We start from the raw sequence: 22202 nt of genomic DNA on the forward strand, positions 1-22202 counted from the left end.
GAATGTTAGCTGTAGAAGATCAACAGCAGCAACAAACCCTCACGTAAAAAACCAAACCTGAAAGAGCTATTTCTTACAGATAGCAGCCATAAGCCCAGCTGACATCTGCTATGAGGAGACGTTATCAACGTTAAGATATGCTGAAAGGTACGTTTATGAATATTTGTTACCCATATGGTTCTAAGTTCTACATCTGGCAAACTTCCCTAGTGCCCTTGAGGGGGTGGCATTTTGGGAACAGTTCCAGGAGAAGGCACAATGACATGATTCGTGAGAGAAGAGTGGGAGGAAATAAAGAGGAGAGAGAAGTGGAACTCAGGGCTTTCGTGAGCCTGGCAGTTCTGGATGGGGGAGGAGCCATGGGCACAAATCAATGGGAGGGGCACTGATGCCATTCCTAAAGAGGGTAGATCTGTCTCCCTATAGTTTCCTGCCACATAGCATGGCCATTCACAGGCTTATCCTTTCGTCACATGGGACACGTAGAGAATGGCAGGCAGGGCATTTTTTTTTTTTTGCTAATAATAGACGAGTGTGTAAGAGGCAAACTCCCAAGGTTGGCAACCAGCCACCAACTCTGCAGCTTTCCCTGTATTGGTTCTCACGTCTCCAGGCCCCATACACAGACTGTAATCAGTATCCCTTCCCAGGGAGGGGCTACCATTGCCAGGTCCCTTCCCAGCTGACTGACTGGCCTGGGAAACAAGCCCACACAGTCAGTCCTGGCAGGAGGCTGTGGCTGAGCCACGTTCCTGCTTTCCAAGGCAGGCACCTGGATCCTGCTTCTCCTGACCCTTTTGAGAAAGGGGAGGGTGTGGGAGAGGAGGCTTCTAGCCCGAGGTTGAAACCACCTGCAGCCACTACTCCTCCTTCCCATTTGCACCGGGGACATTGACAACCCACCACTTGGAGTCTCAGGCCTGCGTGCCACGCTGCTGGAGCTGGCCTGTGAAATAAGAAACCTATTTGCCTGCTCTAATGCCACTGCCAGTTCTCCAGGCTTGCACGTCGGACAGACTCTGGCGCCACCAGCTATGGGACCTGAACCTCCCTACCCGTTTCCTCACACATTGAAGGGGGGAGAGACCCCATGTGAACCACTGCTGGCAAACATCTACTTGCCGTGAGGTCGCTGCTCAAACATGATAGTTATTGTGGCTCCAAGTAATGGCCTCTCCTGGTTTTCCCTCCGGCCCTCTTCTGCAGGAAGGAGCCCCTTGCATTTTAGTGATAAATGCTTGCATTCTCATTCTTTACTGTGCAGCTTCACTAGTGTTTTACACTATTAAACGTTTTCTTCCAGCATTGACACCACAAACTTCAGACTTTTAGCTCGAATTTTGTCTTTAGTAATATCTAGAATTTTCACTTTTTCTCTGCTTATCAGATGCAAATCTGTGGTTGGCAGTTTTTATGGGAGCCACATTTTTGTGTGATGCCAAGAGAAAATGATACCCAGAGGTCCTGAGCTCTGGTCCCGGATCTGTCACAAACTATGTGACTTGGGGCAAGCCATGTAAACCCTCTGTTCCTCAGTGAAAGGAGTAAGGTTGCCAGATTTGCAAGTAAATATACAGGATCCCCAGTTAAACTTGACTTTCAGATAAGGAGCAAGGAATGTCTGAGCATAGGTGTGGCCCATGCCATATTTGGGGGCATCCCGTTTTCTCTGGTGACACTAGACAGGAGTGAGTGAACCTGATAACCTCTAAGACCCCTCCTAACCTGGGGCCCCGGGCAGAACAGTTGCTGACAGCTCCAGGGGTTGAGTTATTACAGTAGCAACAGTGATTGAACACATTTTTTCATTAACTGAATCAGCCCAATTGGCTGAGTGTGTTGAGGGCCCTGGCTGAGCTGCTTGTGTTTATTTAAACCATGAAAGGCACTCAAGTCCCTTTTGGTCTTAATGGTTTACTGGAACCTGACAGGGTGAAATCTGGAATCACCTGGGGGGTGAAAGGCCCCCACTTTGACTGTTTGCGATCAGAGCATGACCAGCTTCTGGCCAGCGCTCTGGCGGAGCTGCCCCAGCTGCAAAGGGGTCTGCGGCCTGAGAGTGTGCTCCTCTTTGCACATGACAGGGCTAAAAAGATCCGGAACAAAGCCGTGGTCAACACCTCGACGCTGATGAGAGAGTCAAGGGCAGAGAACAGTAAACTGCTGCTCAGATGCGGAAACTCCAGAATTACAGGTAAATTGAGTCAGGAGTCAAGGCTGAGTCCAAGCCAGCAGCCCGATGGCGGGGAGCCAGAAGACAGGCCAGCGCAGGCTTAGCCTGGATAGTCTGAGCAGAGCCCACGGCAGGCCTGGGGCACCTAGGGGCTCTTTGTCCAGGACATTTTGGCCCTGACCTCGGGGGAAAAACATCACTTCATTTTGAGATAAGTATATTCACATGCAGTTGTAAGAAATGATGTCCCTGCCCTTTGGAAATGGCCACTGTAGTCTCATTTTATTGCTATTTTATTATTCATTTATTTTTGTCCTCACTTTTGATACTTTAGTGTGTTTTTCTGATGTGTATTATCTCATGTTTTCACATAGTTTGCTTATACTGTTATTTCTTGATTTTTTCCATTTTTAGATGTTATCTAGTGAATTTCTACTATGAAAGACGACGTTTGCATTCTTATACTTGTACCCACCCTCAACCCTTCCTGCTATCCATACTTCTAACACAGATATATCACAATCTTGATTAAACATTTTGTATGTTTTTATATTATAGATCAGGATTCAATGAGAAAAACAAACCATTCTTGATATTTCAAAAGAGGAGATTAGATGTTTACAAAACCATCCAAAGGCCATGGGGGGACCGGTCAGGGGAAAGTCATGTTACAGGGATTTGTGAAAAACCGCTACCATTAATAACTTTGCCTGCCTTAATGCCATTTTTATTTTGAGGCCATTATTTCTACTGGAATTACTGTTTCCTCACCAGAGTTTGATGGTGGCCATTTGACGTTGATTCTGCTGATGGCCTCACGCAGTTAAGTGATGTTTGAAGCTCAAGAACCCTTAGCAGCAGCTCCCTTTGCTAAGACCTCGCAGCCCTGGCTGCTCATTAGCGCCACCTACTGACGGGGCACCACCCAGACCCCTGAATCAATCACTGGGGGCAAGGGGTTGGGCCAGTCCTCCAGGTGACCTCACTCTGCAATTAGTGAGAACCACGGCTTCCAGTTAAGGCCTCAGATTTCAGTTTGTCAGCATGAGGTAGATATAATCTTATGCCCACTAATAATTTAGAATGAGATGGATTTTAAAAGGCAAAATATAAAACAAAGTAAAATTAGTAAAAATGTTCAGCATCCAAACAGCGATACCAGAAGGTCCAAAACCTCTCTGTCCAGCGCTCAGGCTCCACAACCAGCATCCTGCCCTTGGGTACCTTTCCCCTCCCCCAGTGGGGCTCCCTCGATCCATGGGGGCCCTGGTAGTGTCAGCACCCCGGAGCTGAACGCTGTCCTGCACCCACACACACACACAGGCTCCATGTCCAGCTCAGAGGGCAGGGCCCCCCCTCGCCCCCTCTCCTCGCACACCTCTGGGTCCCCAGGTCCTGAGTCCCTAAGATTTCAGCTTCAACAAAGCACTTCCTACATTAGAGTCAGTGCCTAGCCTGGTCCAGGAGTGGCCCTGCCTGGTCACAGATCTCTGTCCCATCCAAAAGGGGACATGCTTGACCTAAGGACAGCATCTAATTCCCATCGTTCATAAAAGGACAGACACAGAACACGTGAGAAACAATGCAGGAGAATGCTCCCTGAATCCCCGGCCTCAGAGGAATCCCCTGTAACCACCGTAGAGCAAAACACTCCCACCTGCCCACAGGAATAAAACGATTGAGCGTGGAGCTCCACGCCTCCTCCTAGGAGGTCCTCCTTGCTCTAGTTTCCTAGTTAGTAAGAGGGGAGCGTGCTCTCTGTAGAACTTACCGAGTGACTCGGTCCACATCAGTGTTGTTCAATCCTCTCCTGCTGGGTGTCCCGTGTTTTCACTGAGAACAGATTCCACCTCCCCACCCCATAGCCTCACCTCTGACATGGCCAACCTGTTGCTTACATCCCTCCCTCCTTCCAGAGCAGCCAGCCTATTCGCTGGCAGAACACGGGCTCGGGCCTCGTGCTCATCAGCTGAGCTGGGCGCACCTGCTGGCGCAGGCCCGGAACGAATGGCAGCAGCGATACGCGGCCGTGGCCCAGGTGAGCTGCCCGCACCTGGCCGCCCGCACCTGCCGAGGCCCAGAGCCTGGGAGGGCGCGCACCACGCTGCCGTCGGGCAGGTGGATGGATGCTGGGGGTGAGGTTTTTGTCAGCGAATGTGTGAAATGTGACATAGGGCACAAGAAAACTCTTGGCAGAATTAGGGGAAAAAAGGGCAGGGCAGGAAAGTGAAAGAAATGGAGAGGTCTTGGTGCATATGGGTAATGAGGCTGATGATAAAGTCCAAGGCTGTTGATGGAGTTTGGGGAGAATATGAGTCTGAGTTGTCTTGTGGGGACCATGCGTTGTGCCCCGGAACCATGGTATCTGTGGTGGCGTTTACTACATGTGCCAGATTATAAGTGGGCTGGGATGGGAATTTCATACATGGGTGGGGAGATACCCTCTCTGCCTCCCATCCACACCACACCCCCACCATGACCTTACCCCCCAAAGCCACCCGGCTCGGGGCAAACCCCAAAATCATGAACACATTGGGAGTGGTGGGAGGGGTCCAGTCTGGCTTCTGAAAGGCTCATGAACCCTAGAACAGACGTGAGCCTCAGGAGAGGGGTGGGGTGACGTGCTGCATCGGAAGGCCAGGTCAAGTTAGGGTGCAAGGATTGTAGCGGTACAGGCGCAACGTGGGGGGCACGGAGTGCTATTAAAGTAACACTTCTGCCTAAGGGGAAGCTGGGCTAAGTAGGATTCAGAGTACAGGTACACAAGAGTTGGTGTTCTGGGTGGACAGTAAAATGGGAGGGATATTTATCTTCTTTATTCTTTATCAGAATGTCAAGATTTAAAAGCTTTCCTTGTGCTTGGATAGTTTATTCCAGTTCTGTTTGACATCTGTCCTCCGTGACTGCAATACCAATCGATACTTAGGGGAGGACAGTGACATCTGCATTTCCATCAACACTGAGCCCATCAGGGGGCTAGCCAGCAGGATGGAGGAAATGGGATTCTGGTAGAAGTTACGTGGAAACCTGGGGAGGAATCACCCAGGGAGGACAGCAGAGTGGGGACTCCTGCTGGGGACACCAGGGGCCTAAAGAAAACAGTGGGGTTAGCAATCAACGTTAAGGGGCCAAGGTGAGGGCAGCTGGGAATGGGGACAAAGTCAGAAGACGGCTATGATTGGGAACAGCCCTGTCTGGGTGAACTCAGGCCACTGGCCACTGGCCTGCCGAGGGTCTCACCTGCTGTCCTGTCAGCAAAGCCTGGAGCCCCACTCGGCTTTCCTCTCTGGGTTTGCTTTACCAGTTGATTTGGCAGGACGCCCACACAAGTGGTTTTGATGAGAACCGATATGAAAGGAACACAGCTCTCCTGAGTGTGCTGGTCCTGTTTGGTGACCGGAACCCTCTCTGTTTCTCCTCCAGGAGCAACACATGGTGAAGACCTCCCCTCACCTCCTCAACGTCAATGAGGACCCACAGCTCACTGGGGTCCTCAAGTACTTCATTCAGGCTGGTACTCACCTCTTTGATTTACTCTGCTCCTGCTCAAGCTTCTTGCCCCAGGAGCATGTTTTATTATTATCATTATCATTATTATTATTATTATAAAATATACGTAACATAAAATTCACCATCTTAATCATTTTTAAGTGTACAGTTCAGTGGCATTCAGTCCATTCACCTTGTTGTGGAACCATCACCCCCATCCATCTCCATTTTCATCTTCCCAAACTGAGTCTGCATCCATTAAACAATAACACTCCGGTTCCCCTCCTCCCAGCCCCTGGAAACCACCATTTCTCTTCCTGTCTTTATGATGTTGACTATTCCAGGTACCTCACATAAGTGGAGGCATACAGTATTTGTCCTCTTGTGACTGGCATATTTTATTTAGCACATGTTCTCAAGGTTCTCCCATGTGATGGCATGTGTCAGAATTTCCTTCCTTTTTAAGGCTGAGTCATATTCCCTCGTGTGTGTATACCATCATCCGCTGGAAAATGGCACCAGTATTGTAGTAACAGTGAGCCTTCCCTGCCATAACCCTGTGAGCACCCAGGACAGGAGAGGGCTCATGCAGGGTGGCACAGGGCACCGGGAGGAGGGGCCGGCCCTCAGGAGGTGCCGTGGGGGGTGTGCTCTGGGCACTGTCCTCAGGGTCAGTTACTGACAGAAACAGAGCTTCCCAGACCAGGACCTTCCCGTGGGCCGGCTTCAGTGAGTGCATCAACTAAGGCGCAGACTCCACAGCTTCTCACTCCAGAATTCCTACGGGGGAAACTTTAAAAAGGTTAAGAATTCCACACACAAAAAGGTAGAAAGGAAAACAGTAATCCATAAAGCAAAGTGGTATCCAAGTACCATTTGATTAAAAATCCCAGTGGGAAAATCCCTTTACATGATCCTATTGGAGAGAAAATGGCAATTCCCAAATATCAGAAACATTCAAGTCAAATCCTGAAAACTTTGGAAAATAAGTTATCCTAATTCTTTTCAGGTTCATGTGACGCTGGTCAATCGGCTTCAAATGCCATCACTCTTCAAGGTCTGGGGTAAGTTTACATGAACCATCTTTGTCCAGTGGTAGAGAACTGTGACCACTCAATCCAGAGAGAGTCTCAAAATTCATCTCTCCCTCGTCAGGCCAGGCCACAAATGCTGGGCAGCCAAGAACAAGAAGCGACCCCCTCTAGTGCTTATAGAAGCAAGCTTCGGGAAGGCGTTCACCCATTCTCTGAAATGCCTCCTGCCCCGCTCACTTTATTTTCTTGGCTCTAATCTTGGGAAAAAAGGAAAGTCAGTTGCCAGACTCTGTATAATTCTTCACAAATAGACAACAGTAGGTCTGGCCAGCAAATGAGGAAAGTTAAAAGGACAGGCGTACTATAGCTCTCTCAGGGTCACTGCCAAAAGCAAAAAGCATCCTCAGGTCTCCATGCTTGGAGCTCTCACCAACTGGACTAACGGAAAGTCCAGACTTTGAGGTGATCCGCTCCCCAGGGACTCCCTCAGGATCCCGTCGGAGCCCCTGGGGAGCTCTGTGATGGGTTTTGTAGGCTCAGAGCTGTCTCCCACTTTTGTGGCCTCTCTCCCTGGGGGGGGGGGGCGCCTCCACTCTAGGGCTCCCTTCCAGGACCACTGTGTCCTGACTGCCTGCAGATTTTCAGACAATAGGCTTGATCAGCTCTTACTGACCATCGCCCCCCACCCTCAGCCCTCCCCTCCCTCCTGAGCCAAAGCACATGGGCCCTGGGGGGCGATTGGGGGGTGCAGTGCTGACTGAGGGGCCAGTTGGCACCACGTCACCCTGCACAGCTGGCTCCCAGCCCCTTTTCCTGATTCTTCCTGAGGATTGCCCTCACCTCTCTTTTCAGACTACTTCCTGTGGGGACCCCTCGTCCAACACACAGGTCTGCAAGTGGCTAAACTCCTTTCCCACAGGATCCCCGGGACCCAAGCAAACAGGGATATGGATGAACAAGTGTCCCAGCATCCAGAACATTCCATGACAGCCAAGGAGTCCAGGGACATTCTAGAACAGTTAGGAAGCTGGTCATTCAGGGCACACAAATAATATCTAAAGGCACCAATCTGACACCTCTGATAGCCAGCCCCAAATCTTGTAACATGTAAAGTCTGGATTTGTATAAGACCCAGAAACAGATTTAAACTTCCCTGTAATACGTAAGGCTCATTGTTAGTCACCTTCCCCAGCGTCTCTTCTGGAACATCTTGGATTTCTTTGCATTTCTGCTCCACTCAATCTCACCGGCTGGGGAGTTTTTGTGGACTCTGGCTATGTATGACCCCTGCCTCTGTCTCCTGTCTCCTTGCACCCATCAGCACTCAGCTGGTGTTGGTCCTATTCATAAAAGGATGGTTTTGCTATCGGCCAACCCCGTGTGCAAGGCCCCTGTGCACCCAGTTCCCCATCTCCTCCCACAAATGCTTCATGCCGGGAATCTTAAGTACAAAGGAGAAGGAACAACCTAAACTGGTCACTAAAATCATAATTCTCACTGTCACTTAGACAAACTCTTTTCTTTTTAGAATTTCCGATAAACACGCTTCCTTCACTAATTTGGATGGTCAAGTGGCAGTCACGCCACACAGCAAGTGCAAGGTTGTGGTTAACGGCGTGCCCATCACCACCAAGACGAGGCTGCAGCATTTGGTAAACTTCTGTGCCAGGCCACAGATTTTCCTAAGTCCTGAGAGCGCGCTGGAGTGGGGGCTGGGCGCTAACCAGCTCGCCTCCCTCTGCTGTGGGATTGCGATGATGAGTCACAGCTGTGGAGCTGGGCCATATGAGAGGAACTCCCTGGACCAGGGGTGTCCAAACTTTTTTTTAACGTTTTTCACCAAGGGCCATATGCAGTAAAATACACAAACAGCCGGGCCACTCACTCAAGGTGAAGTACGTATTGCCTCACCTGGTTTATTTAAGTAAACTAAATATGTTTTTGGAATTTGCTGCGGGCCAATAAAAAATGGATTGCGGGCTGCAGTTGGCCCGTGGGCCGCAGTTTGGACACCCCTGCCCTGGACCTTACCTACAAAACAGAGAAGGGTAAACTAGATGATAATCCAGCGCTAATATTTTGTGACATCTTAGATTTTTTAGAAACGTGCCTCTCCCCACCAGCCCAGCCCAGCGCCCTGCACCACAGGGGCTCGGACCGGCCTCCCTGCAGCCCAGTCTGCTCTCCGTGCATTCCCCACAGTGGAGCCACAGAGAGCCTTTTAGACAAGCAAATTGGATTAGGCCACCCCCTTCTGGAAGTCCTCCGGTGACCTCCCTTTTAGGAGACTCGTGTGAGCTGCCCCATCTCCCCACTGCATCGGGCCTCACTGATCTGCATGCGCTTCCCCTGGTCACACTGACCTTTTGGGTGCTCCAAACAGCCCAGGCTCCGTCCCTGCCTCGCGGCAACTTCCCACCCTTGAAGTCCCACCTTAAACTGTACACCTTGGAGGAGGACTTCTCTAATCCCCACGGTGAATTGGGCCTCCTTGTGCACTCTGCGGAGGCACCGCCCTTTTTCAAGCGCCTCTCACAGGTTATTACATCGTAACCTATATAGTCCTGCAGCCGCTGGGTCTGTTTGGTCCCCACTGATTCCCAGAGCCTGAAGGAGAGTCGTCGCTCTGTGTGGAATCAAGGAAGAAATAAATGAAAGCACGCACACAAAAGCAACATGCCACCCCTTACCTCCTCACTTATGGGCCTCTTCCCACCGTGGGCTGGGCGCGGGGCCTTGACCCTCCGGGAGCGAGTGGACCTCACCCCCTCTGGCCCCTGGAGGGTCGTGTGAGGTCAGCACCCTCCGTCTGAGCCCACCCACGTCTCCTCCCTAGGACCGCATTATTTTGGGATCCAACAGCGCCTACCTCTACATCGGGTTTCCTTCAGAGCGAGGCAATGAGGACTTGGGCAGGTTTGATTATGACTTTTTCCAGCTGGAGAGAGCAGCTGCGGAGGGAGTGAGTGTGGACAAGCTCGGTGAGCGGCCCCGGCCCCGATTTCTGGCATTTTCCATGGGCTGATCTGAAAGCAACTGCTTTCACTGGGTGCTCTCCTGTGTTCCTTAAGAAAACATCTTTTACTGTGTCAAGGTACAATGTTTAGAAAGTTAAAATATGATTTATGTCTCAAAGATTTAATTCATTGAACTGTCTCCCACATCAGGGGAGAAGAGAGGAAAGAATGCTGAAAATGAAATTACTATTAGACAAAGCTAATTAATAGTCTTCACGGTGATGACCTACTGCACAAAAATCATTTTAATTTGCTAATCTGCTACAAATTAACATCTAATGGCTCCAAATCTGGTCCCTGGTCAATAGTAAGTACAGCAGCCCCCGCCCCCCTATCCACAGGGAATACATTCCAAGGCCCCCGGTGGCTGCCTAAAACTTTTGATAGTATCCAACCCTAGACATACTATGTTTTTTCCTACACATACATACCTATGGTAAAGTTTCATTGATAAATTAGGCATAGTAAGAGATTAACAAAAATAACTAATAATAAAATAGAATTATAACAATGTACTGTAATAAAAGTTATGTGAATGTGGTCTCTTAAAATATTGTACTCACCCTTTTCTTGTGATGATGTGAGATGACAGAATGTCTACGTGATGAAATGTGGTAAAGTGAGTCACATAGGCATTGTGACAAGGCGTTAGGCTACTGTCACGTGGTGACTTGAGCACAAACACTGTGATACTATGACAGTCGATCTGATCACCAAAATGGGTACTAAGTGACTAAGGGGCAGGTAGTGTGTACAGCGTCCTGTGCCAGCTGTGCTTTTTCTCAAGGACACGACCTCTGCCTGAATTTGACTTACAACCCTGGGTGGAGAGCAGTGCAATGCCCCCAAATATGTCATAAACAGTTCCTCCCTTTCCCTACACCAGAGGTTTTGTTCTCACAGTTTTAGCAAAATAAATTGATTTGAAATTCACCTCCCTAAGAACAAAGAGAAAGAGAGAGAGAGAGAGAGAGAAAGATTCACCTCCATGCTCTCTCTGATATTCTTGACCCAAAACAAGTAAAGTTGCACAGTATCGAGCCTGGATCTTCCATCTACTCATTTACTGATTCCCAGGGCTGACTGCACACCTGCCTCCCAGCCCACAGCTGGCGGCACATGGAGACTGGACAAGCCCCAGACTCTGGGCTAAAGGTGCTCAGCGCCTAGTGGAGACTGTGGGTCCTGAACACGGCAGCTGGTGGGCAGCCCTGGGGCTGAGACCTCAGGGCCAAGGGCATGGTGTGAACCCACGGGCAGGGAATCCCTCAAGAGCCGAGAGTCCTGGAAAAAGGCAGCACCAAGCTAGGTCTGGCAGGGCGTCTGCTTCTCCCACAATCTCCACGTCCACCTCCGCCAGGCCTCCCTGCAGCGAGGAGAAGTGAGAACAGGTTGTCTGCGGGGCCAGCCGCAGCTTCAGGATGTGTCCCCAGACCTTCCTTCCAGGCAACCTCCCCCACCCTGCTCCCTGGACAGTCTGGAGCCACCGTGGGACAAGGACCCTGAGACGGAGAATGGCGACCAGGGTTCAGAGAGCCTCCTGTCACGAGGCTGCCAACGTGCATGGGCTGAGATGAGCAACTATTTAAGTAAAAGCCAGGCGGCTTATTTACGTTTCTTTTTTAAAATTACATGCTTGTCATTTTAAAATGTAGACATTTGATGAACAACTGACTGAGTGACTAAATGAATGCATCGATGGGTATATCAATTTCTTCCAGGCTGAAAAGTATCCCGGAACAAATGGCTGACTTTCACTTCCATTCTGACTTTTTCCTAGGTGCTGGAAACAGCGGAGATGGGAAAGCAGACCCCAGTGTCCTGGCTGTGTTCCAGGACTACATGAAACTGATGCCACTGGTGGCAGAAGCAAATCAAATGAGTGAAGAGCTGAAGAAGGTAAGAGCTAGAAAATGGTCTAATGTCAGGTCTGGAAAGGACCTTGACAAACAGGTTCCACCCCAATCATTCCCACTGCCCCAAGCTGGCTTCATGGTACAGATGGAGGCACAGAGGCCTGGAAAGGGGAGGTGCTTTGCCCGAGACCCCCCAGGGAGCCTGTGACAGAATCTAGGCCAACACGCAGGCCTTTCCAGGGTGCCATTCCTGCTGCTTTTGGCCCACAATGGCCACCAGGACCACAGACCAACACCCCATCCCAGGCCGTCCCCCCACGGGGACCTCTCTGGGTGCAGGCACCTCGGTGGCTTCTGTACCCCAGAGAAGACCTGAGTTGGGGTTCGCTCCCTGGTGACACAGGACCCCCATCACCAGGAAACTCGTAAGAGACTTCATCGCTTTGGTAAGGCCTGCAAGTGTGAGTTCCAGGATATTGGTGAGGAATTCTAGTGCTTTGTCATTTCTCTTGGCGGGAATTCCAAGGAACAAGTTGGAAGTTGCCCCACCCTCTTTTAGAAAGCCTGAGCATGGAGAGAATGAAAAAGAAATGGTAAGGATTGGCTGATAAATGTAGGATTATTTCATGAGAAGTGTTTTTCTCACCAGGAGCTTAAAATGGAATTGAAAGTGAAGAATTTAGCATCGTCAGACTCCAGAGGCTATGACCTCCAAAAAGAGGTCATGGTGAAGGTGACCAACCAAAGGACTCACGAGGTGAGGTGGCTTCTGGGGGCGGGCGTGAGCCTCCACAGGGGTTTCTGAGGAGCGTTCCTGGGGACACGGTTAGTTTCACCAGCTACAGCCTGTGCAGCCCCAGTGAAGGGGTGAGATGTGTTCCAAAAATGAGCTGTCATTTGGGGGACAGACTTGGGAAAGGAGAACCCTCCTCCATGTTTCCCCTCCTGGGTCCCTCTGTCACATGGCACCACATCTGGGGATCTACCCAGCAGCGAGCATTGTCTGCTTATTGTTAACATGACTCAAAGGCTTTGGTACGAGAAGAGAGCCTGAATGTGTGCGGGCATGCGCAAGAGAAATTCTGAAGCAATCAGCAAGTCCACTTCCATTAAGAATCCAGAAAAGGCTGTCGCACAACTGCTGGCTGGTCCTTTCCCCTGTTTCCTATTACCCACAGTCAGGAAGGTCCTTTATAGGAACTTAAGACCCGTTTCCTCTCTCTCTGCTTGTCTTTTGCTGTCCCTTATGTCCCATATGTCTGAATACTCACTCCTTAGCCCATCTTCAGAGGATGTGCCCCCAATTCCTAGGGGGAATTGGGGCTGCCCCATCCCAAATTCTCAATGCACACGCCCCTCCTTAGCGGCAGGTCTTGTAGCAAAGGTGCCGCTGGAGGAGAGGCTGGCCATGGCTGGGACTCCCCGGTCACTGGATGATATGCTGTATTGAGCAACTCACTGAGGTTTCTCTGGGTTCAACTTTTCTGCTGATTGCCCTAAAGTTGCTAAAATTTTCTGGGTAAAGATCAATTTGTAAAAGCTTTTAAAAATTATGAAATATGACACAGAGAAAAGACTATAAATGGATATGTTCCTGTTATATAGTAAATACCCGGGTACTTACCATCCAGCTCAAGAGCTTTTGCACTTGCGTCTGCCAGGGGCCGGGGCCACCAAGGTCACTGCTCCAGTTTACCTGGCTCCCAGGCTGTGAACGCCTGCCCAGGGAGCAGCCTGAGTGAGGGCCACTCCGGAGCCCAAACTTCTGAGACTTTTTCCTTTCCTTTGTCCTCTTGTCCTCTGTCCATTGCCAAGGGGACATCTTCTACATCTCCTAGTGCAGAGGAAAGCGGGGTGGGGGGCGACGGACACACGTGTCTGACTCCATTCAAGCCACTACTGCAAAATGCCAAAGACTGAGTGGCTTAAACGACAAACATTTCTCACAGGTCTGGAGGCCGGGAAGTCGAGCTACCCTGGTGTCTGCTGAGAACCTTCTTAGTTCATAAGAGGGCCATGTCTCGCCATGTCCTCACATGATGGAAGGGGCAAGGGAGTTCTCTGGGGTCCCTTTTATAAGGGCTCTAATCTCATTCAGGAGGGCCCCATCCTCATGACCTTATCATCTCCCAAAGGTCACACCTCCTAATAACATCAGATTGGAGGTCAGGTGTCAACATAGGAATTTGGGGGACACAGACATTCAGCCTATAGCAGCATGCTTGATGCTGGCTCACTCACACTCCCAGTGTAGTTCTCAGGGGTCTCAGTGTGGTGTGGGAAGGTCTCCTGTAAGACCTCCCCACCCTGGGGAGTCAGCCTTGACTTCTATGCCATGTCCCCTGAGGTCTTCAGAGTTGAACCGTCAGTGTATGTGGTTTTTGTGTTTTTTCTGGCAAATGCCATCAGGGCAAAGCAGCTTTGGTGATCCAATATTCCACGTCTCTCTGGAGCCAGGTGTTCCCCCAGAATTTGGTTTGGCAGTTTCCTACTGTCTTGTCAGATCTTGTTTTAAGGAGATTTTTTTCATTTTTAAAAACTTTTCTCCATGTTATTACTTTTTACTGTTTCTTTCCTATTACAGTTTAAGGTGATTTGAAAAACATTTTCTTCAGCCCTTTATATTGTTAGCAGGAGGGTTACCTGAATAACACAGGCTGCCATTACCAGAAATAGAATGCAAGACAGTGTTTTCACATTTTAGTGTTAAGCGTGTCAAGTGGGAAAGCTGAGGGCTGGGGAGGGTTTTCTAAACAGGAAATGCCTCCAGCTTGTAGTTGCTTTTCGGCAGTACCTGCCTAACAGCTGTGGTCTCAGGCGAAAAGCACTTCCAGCCAGGGAGTCTCTGTGCCAGGCTTGCAGGTCCGCAGATACTCCAGCCTTCCCCGAGCCTCGCTGGATTACCATTATCTTAGTTCCCAGCCTACAGGTCTTAAAACACCTCAGACTAGAACCCCTGTTGTCGTCTGCCCCCCATAGCATGTGCCATAGCCTGATTCTCATTTACTCTTTTTTTGAAATATGCTCCATTTCTTTTCTCATTTAGTCTTTCCAATGCCTCTGCCAGGAGGATACTATGTTCTTTACTTTGAGGCAAACAGAGAAAGATGAAGTTTTTTACCATGTTTTCCCCCAAATAAAACCTACCCGGAAATAAGCCCTAGCATGACTTGTCAGGATGACATCCCCTGAACACAAGCCCTAATGCGTCTTTTGGAGCAAACCTTAATATAAAACCCGGTCTTATTTTGGGGGGAACATAGTAGCATCTGGAGGAGTTTCTTCTCATGAAGACACATAGTACTTGAAAGAATGACTTATCTGTTCGTTTTTTGGATTTTCCCCCCATTTGCTCAGAGAAGGAGTTGCTGGTTGTACCTGGTAACCACTTCTGATATGACATTTATGGTCAAAAAATTTCCTGTTGAAGTGGAACCCCTTTTACTGTGGCTTATGATCTCATCCTCTCAGTAGCCAGTGTTGATAATAGTGTCTCTCACCTAGTGAAGGGACGGTGGCAGGTTCTTATCTCGGACTTTCTGCTCACTGGGTGTGAGTACACACTCATTACTCACAGTTCATAGGTTAGAGGTGTAACATGGATCTCACTGGGCTAAAAGCAAGGGGTTGGCCGGGTTGTTTTGCTTGCTGGAGGCTCGAGGGAGAATCTGTTTCCTTGCCTTTCTGAGCTTCTAGAGGCCACCTGCACTCCTCGGCTCACGGCCACCTTCCTCCATCTTCAATCAGCCACATGGCTCTCTCTGACCCTGCTTCTGTCACCTTTCTCTGAACCTCTTTTCTCCCTCCGTCTTCCCCATTTAAGGCCCATGTGATTACACTGGACCTACCTGGAGAATCCAAGCTCATCTGTCAAGGCAGCTGATAAGCAACCTCAAGTCCCCTTTACCACGTAACATATTCACGGGTTCTGGAGACTGGGACATGGACGTCTTTGAGGACCATTATTCTGTGTACCACAAGCCCTAAACCTTCATTTGTCCTGGGAGAGTTCTAACTCCTCCATCATTCCCTCTGAGTCATCTCCGGGGCTCCAGCAATTCAAGCAGGGGGTCAGGGATGGATTATGGTGCTCTCGAAGGACCTCACCACAGCTAAGTTTGAGGAGAGTGTTCTGTGGTTGTGGGTACCCAAAACCCAGCCCCTTGGAGGGAGCATGCTGGGAAAAACATAGAAATGAATGGTTGGAGCGGCCGATGAAATAAAATATCGGCGACCTACCTTTGTGTTTCCAGGTGTGGATGTGGTCAAAAGCCAAGTTTATCAATAGGAAATTCCTCATGGAGGAACTTTACCAGCGCTTCCTAGATGGAGAGGACAGGGACGTGGCTCAGGAAGACGACCCCTTCTGGGATCGCGCTGAGGCCGTCCACCTGGGCTCTGCTCACATCTGGCTGCAGTCGCTTGCTTACTGCATGGAGTTGGAGGAACAGGTGGAGTTTCTGAACTGCGATGGGCTGGAGGAGGCAGTGCTGCACGTGCACGTGATGCCCTGCTCCCCGGCAGGACAGTGGGTATCTCCTTCACCCCCTTGCCTAGTTCCGGGTCTGTCACACACAGAAAACAGAGCTGGCCTGAGTCCTCCCGGAAGGGGAGGTCAAGTTGGTACCCTGAAGAGGTCACACATGAGACAAATGAATGAGCTCATTCGTTCATGATTTGGCCTCATCAAATCTGATTTTTACCATGGCCACCAAATTAGCTGACCTGAATATTTAAAATCCAGTCCAAGCAGCATCCAAGCAGCTCAGCACTGCCTGGGGAAACAGAGGCATGAGGAGGGCATCCTGAAAGAGGCAGGAGTAGGAACCTTGGACAAGAACCAAAGACCTAGGTTGGTTCTCGATAACAGGCCCTCAGAGTAGAGTGGCCAAGTGTGCCGTAGGACCTTCTGCCCACAGCCCTCCCAGGCACCCATGGGGTCTGGCAACCACGACACGCGTTCTGCTCGTTCCCACGCTGAGGAGGCCTGGGGGCCAGAAGCAGAGCGCTCACCCCTTCATCCCTGGCACAGGCTCGGATCATTTCTTTGTTCCTTTTCTCAAGGTAGGGACTGAGGTGTCTTTGTTTCCTTCTGTGGCCTCATTCTACGCTGTTATCTAACCTTTCTGTGGGTACAGGTTTTGTTTTAACTCTACTCCATTACCTTTTACCCTCCGTTCAGCATATCTAACCTGTTTTCTCTTTAGGCTGTAGGCAGTTTTTAAAAAAGCTAAAGACTTCTTAGCAATTCTAAGCAGAGGCTGATGGGGGTGGGGGTCTAGTCTGGGTGCCAGGCTCCTCATACATCTAATGAAATCTTACTTTGTGAGGAGGAAATGGGCTCGAGAAGGGAGCAAGAGAACTGCAAGGTCCTATGGCTGAGAGACCATGGTGACCACTGACTCACTGTCTTTAATGGGACCGAAGCAACCTTCCTTCCGGTCATTTGGATTCCTCAAGCCTCTGGGCTGCCTGATGGTTTTCTTTCCCATTGCAAACTGATACGGTGACATTTGAGATTATAGGTGTCAGTCTTTGTGAGCTTGATGAGAGAGAGGTTCCCTGTTGGGAAGCTGTCCGAATTGGTTTCTGAGATTGTGGGCTCGGAATCGACTCTGGACGATGAAGAGTGCCCCAAGGAAAACGATACCTTGACAGGCTGTATCTGGGCCCAGCTGGCCTCCCCTGGGGAGCAGCCCCTCTGTCCCATGGGGAACCTACCTAGATCTTCAGTCTGAGTGCAGCTCCCACATCTGGGCACATACCGCATGAAGCTGCTATAGTCTTGTCTCCTCCTCGAGAAGGTCCATATCCTACCATCAAGTATCAGCATAGAGTGGGTTCCTGTTAAGTGTCTCTGGAATGAATGAGTTCTACAGCTGGTAATTTTACCTGTTCTTCCTTCAGTGAACTTGGCCATCTCTTAAGGAGTCTATATAATTCCCTTTGACATCATAATCCTGAATTGCTTGGGTCCAGGCTACCCTGTGACCAATGTTCACCTCTTCTGTTTTTAGAGCATGTGGTGAGGAAGACGTGGTTACTGACCCTTGGGAGCTGCTCGGCAAGAGGATGGATTTCCAGATTCACATTGTGCGGTGCCTCGGCGCCCAGTGGCTGAAGGAAGACGCAGAGCGGGGCATCCAGATGGGGTACCAACCTGCCCCGTAGAGCTGCGCGGCACAAACCGCCCACCTTGTGGGCCCTGTGAGAGGGAGTCTTTCCTCAAGTTTATTGTGAAATTTTCTTAAGTTTCTCTGTTTGCTCAACCCCAAAATGACTACTTCCCCCTTCTGCTTAATAGAAAGAGAAGCCACACGTCCCTCCAGGTCGATTGACTGTGATTCATGTGTACTGATCCTTCTAAGTGACTGAAGCAGGAATTTTAATTATCAGAAAGAATGTCCAGGAACACTATGTTATCTGAGTAGCATGGCTGTTTTGTTTTTTACTTGGAAACAAAAGTACAGTATGTCAGAAGCACCAGGTATGCTTAAATTAATTAGGCTAAAAGGATATTATTAAAAGATAAAGCAATAAAAAAAGGGAGACTTTGATGGACAAAAACCCATCAACCTCAAATGGAATATAAATTTCAATTTTAGATTAGCTAAGTAGAATCAAAATCCTTTTCCGTTTTCTTGTTAGACGTGTAATATTATCCCTGTAGTGGTGATATTCATGTTGAATAGCTGAGACGTTGGGAGGCCGCAATCACAAGAATCAATTATAGGTGATCTTTAATCAACTCCCCAATGTAAGCTGTAATTCTTTGGCTTATCTGATCCTTTTCTTTACAAATGTGCCCCTTCTGGTTTTATACTATGTTTATGTTCTTTCCTCAGGTACAGAATTTACGATCTTCCACACACTTTATATACCAAGCCTGTATGGAAAGTTGTGAATCCCCAAATCGAAGAGTCTGTTCAATTTACAGCCCTAAATGCGTCTCAGGATTTTCTGAATTATTTACAGACAAACGCTCTCATTGTTGACTTATGGGGTCTTCAAGGTACCACGTTTACTTCCTCTTCTGCATGGCACATCCTTCGTTCAGGGTCACGTCAGTGTATCCGGGGCTGCAGAGGAGAGCGAGGGAGATGGGCAGGGTCTTGAGCCATCATCCCCTGGGTCCCTGGGGTCTAGTCCACAGGGGATTATGTGGTTTAACATCTCACATAACTCCAGGGCTGGAAAACTGAGGCGTTTCTTTCCTGGATGGTGTCTCCCCACTACAGAAGGCTGTCCCGCCCTGAGCTGCTCTCAGCCGGGCCTCATGGTCACAGGTGAAGGCCATATCCTGGTGGACATCAAGAAAACTGCCACTGTGATGGATACAGGCCAGGTGTGTATGTGTATGTGACACTGACGTGGATGTCACGAATGACTAGGACATCTCAGACGACAACTACTTGGGGAGCATCAATCAATATTCCCTTCCCGTAACAAACATGTTCTTGATTTACTCCTGTGTACCTTGAGGGGCTTAAACCCTGCTCACCATACTCCCAACCCCACTCCGTCGAGCTGTCACGTGGTAGTAAAAATTGCCAGTTTCAAAGGACATGCAAATATCCAAAGGCTAAACTGACGTGTTTTGCAGACGACACCAACACAGACATCAGAGCTTTATCTGAAGCTACTCAAGTTAGAGCGGGAGACGGAGCTGCTCAGAAACATTAACCGAGCCCTCAGAGAGGAAAATGTGTTTCTCAGAGAATCACTTGAGAAAACTCGTCCTAGTCAACAAGGTGAGAGGCCACTCAAGAGTTGCTTATTTAGCTTCTCTCTAAATGCCTACATTTGGGGTGTGTATTTGTCTTTCTAAGAAATGAGCTTTTTAATGAGTTAATCCATTATCTTGTTTCATAAAACAACAAAACAATAACAACAAAAAGCAGTCCAAATCAGTGCCTGAAAAATGCTGATGTACTAGAATGCCACCAAGGTAAAGAAACATCTAAGCACCTGGATAAACAAATACATGAATAAATAAATGTCATCTTTTCTTTCTCAGCACACAAGCCTCCTGATACCCTGAAGATAACTGAGATGACCAGAGACAGAGAAATGAATCAAATGTGCTCTCAGCGAGCCAGCTGTGACGGAGAATTTGCCAGAGCTCTGAAAGTGTTCTACCAAAGCATGAATGTGGCCAGAGGGCAGTTCCTCAAACTGAGACACTATAAGCCTCCTGTAAGTAACCAGAGACCTGGGAAGAAAAGGTATCTCTTTGCATGACATCTACGTATTTGACAGAACTGCATTTCCTGAGCTTGGGGATGTGTGTGTGTTTAAGCAGAATAGCAAGAGGAAGCCTGAAACAAACAGCATGAGGGTACTGTACCATCCATCTTTGCTCCTGCTTCTTTGATTTCGTGTACATGGCTGGTTCCAGGCAGCCATGGCTACTGCAGGATTGATGTTCATTCCCTTCATGAAATACAAAATATCCCAGAGAAGCAAGCTTGGTTCATTGTTATAAAACCAAATAAATCACAAATAAACCAAATAATTAATCACATTAAGATGTTATAGGAGAGAAATCATGATTACTTCAATAGATGCAGAAAAAACACATGATAAAATTCAGCCTCTGCCACAAAAGAACTCTAAGCAAACCAGGAATAAAATGGACATTCCTTAGTTAAAACCAATCTTAAACGAACACACTTAGCAGGCATCACACTTAATGGTGAATCCTCGAAAGCCTTCCTTTCACATGAAGAATAAGTCAGGGACACCAGCTATCATCACTTCTGTTTAATGCTGTCCTTGAGGTGCTAGCCAGTGCAGCAAAGCAAGAAATACAAGGTAGGAAGATTGGAAAAGGCAAAAAAAGACAACAGCAGTAATTGCATACATTTGTATCATTCTAAGAGCTTTACAGCCACTGACTCAATTCTCACAACCACACCGAGGGAGGTAGGTACTGTTATTAGCCGTATTTTACAGTCAGTGGGTCCATGGTACAGCAGCTTAAGCAACCTATGTAGTGATATCCAACCAGGAAGTAGCAGGGCCAACCTCCAACCCAGACAGGGTTGTGCTCCACAGTCTATACTCTTTCCCACTTCACTGGGCTGCCTCTATTATTATTCCCAGATGACATATTTATGTGAATAGAAAGTCCAGAAGAAATTACAATTAAGTTGCTGGATACAAAATCAATGTTTAAAAAATTAACTGCAGTTGAAAATAACAGCACCAAGTAGAAAACATAATAAAAGAAAGCATTTATAATTGCCTCAAATACATGAAGTACAGTAAGTCCTCACTTGATGTTGTCAATAGGTTCTGTGACTTTAAACGAAACAACATATATAATAAAACCAATTTTACCCCAGGTCGATTGATATAAACAAGAGTTAAGTTCCTACAGCAGCTCATCAATGTTATAATGAAGTGACATTAAATGAAATGACATTTTTTGAGGACCTGCTGTACTGAGGCCTATACCTAACATAAAACTATGTATTTCTATGGAGAAAAATTTTAAACTTGTTTGAGAGATGTTAAAGATCTAAATAAATGGAGAAACATGCCATGTCTCCATGGTTTAGAAGACTTGCTATTATAAATCTGTCAAGTCTGCCCAAGATTCAATATAATCCCAATCAAATGTAATGAAACCTGACAAGATGATTCCGTAATTTTGATGGAGTTGCAAAAAGCAAAGCCAAGCCAAGCCAATACCACGACTCAAAAACAAGGTCGGAAGACTTGGCTGAATTGATATCAAGGCTTATTTTAATGCTATTATAGACAGTAAGGTGTTGGCCCAAATATAGATAAGAACAGAAGGCCGAGAAATAGACTCACTCAGGAACAGAGATTTGATATATGACAGAGGTGGAACTGCAGATGAGTGTGGCAAGAATGGATTTTTCAATAATCGGTACTAGGAAAATTAAGAATACGTATGAGGACAAATGAATCTTATCTAAAACTATTCCCAGAAATCAACTTTAGTGAGAATTAAAGACTTAAATGTGAAAGGGAAAAACCCTAATGATGTTAGAAGTTACTTTAGGAGACTGTCCTCATGACCTCACAGTGGAAAATAATTTCATAAACATGACACAAGAAATACTTAAGTTTAAAGAAAAAGATTGATAGATTCACCTACATTAAAATTGTCAGCTTTGGTTCAGATACCAAAATGAAGTCAAAATGGATGGGGATAGTTATCTGCAACACATTTAACATATAATGAACTAACATCCAAAATAAAGAACTACACCCCAAAAAAAAAAAAAAAAAAAAGATACTCCTCATCCCCCACCACTAAAATGGTCAAAAGACTTGAACAGGAACTTCAAAAGAAGAAATCAAAAAGATCAATAAATATATGAAAAAGTGCTTAACCATTAATAGTTTGGGAAACACTCATTGAAACCACAATGAAATAATATTATAAACCCACCATACTGGCAAAAATTAAAAAGTCTGAAAATGTCATGTTTGGGTGAAGAGATGAAAAGAAACTCTCACGCACTGTGGAAAGGAGTATACATTGGTACAACCACTTAAAAACTGGTTTGCTGTTTACCTAACATGAGTCGAGGACGCGTCAGGACTGGAAGGAGCAATTCATTCTTCACTAGAGTGAACTAGTTCTGCTGAGGATTTA

At 47.8% G+C, this 22202-nt stretch overlaps 1 protein-coding gene across 1 annotated transcript in view; it reads left to right on the forward strand.

The window, feature by feature from the left end:
• Positions 1 to 22202, forward strand: part of LOC308493240 (kinesin-like protein KIF28P) — a gene marked incomplete at its 5' end in the record, with an annotated part of 53026 nt that overhangs the window by 27889 nt on the left and 2935 nt on the right. Inside the window, 16 exons of the mRNA XM_081039182.1 lie at positions 80 to 147; positions 1537 to 1688; positions 1886 to 2194; positions 4090 to 4211; positions 5597 to 5687; positions 6672 to 6726; positions 8225 to 8348; positions 9533 to 9677; positions 11494 to 11612; positions 12219 to 12326; positions 15823 to 16097; positions 17587 to 17721; positions 18415 to 18581; positions 18808 to 18914; positions 19173 to 19320; positions 19587 to 19765. Of these exons, the coding sequence (XP_080895308.1) occupies positions 80 to 147; positions 1537 to 1688; positions 1886 to 2194; positions 4090 to 4211; positions 5597 to 5687; positions 6672 to 6726; positions 8225 to 8348; positions 9533 to 9677; positions 11494 to 11612; positions 12219 to 12326; positions 15823 to 16097; positions 17587 to 17721; positions 18415 to 18581; positions 18808 to 18914; positions 19173 to 19320; positions 19587 to 19765 (2304 nt within the window). The remainder of the gene's footprint in view (positions 1 to 79; positions 148 to 1536; positions 1689 to 1885; positions 2195 to 4089; positions 4212 to 5596; positions 5688 to 6671; positions 6727 to 8224; positions 8349 to 9532; positions 9678 to 11493; positions 11613 to 12218; positions 12327 to 15822; positions 16098 to 17586; positions 17722 to 18414; positions 18582 to 18807; positions 18915 to 19172; positions 19321 to 19586; positions 19766 to 22202) is intronic.

The sequence above is a fragment of the Rhinolophus hipposideros genome (genome assembly GCF_964194185.1).
Source record: "Rhinolophus hipposideros genome assembly, chromosome: 26".
Taxonomy (NCBI): Eukaryota; Metazoa; Chordata; class Mammalia; order Chiroptera; family Rhinolophidae; genus Rhinolophus; species Rhinolophus hipposideros.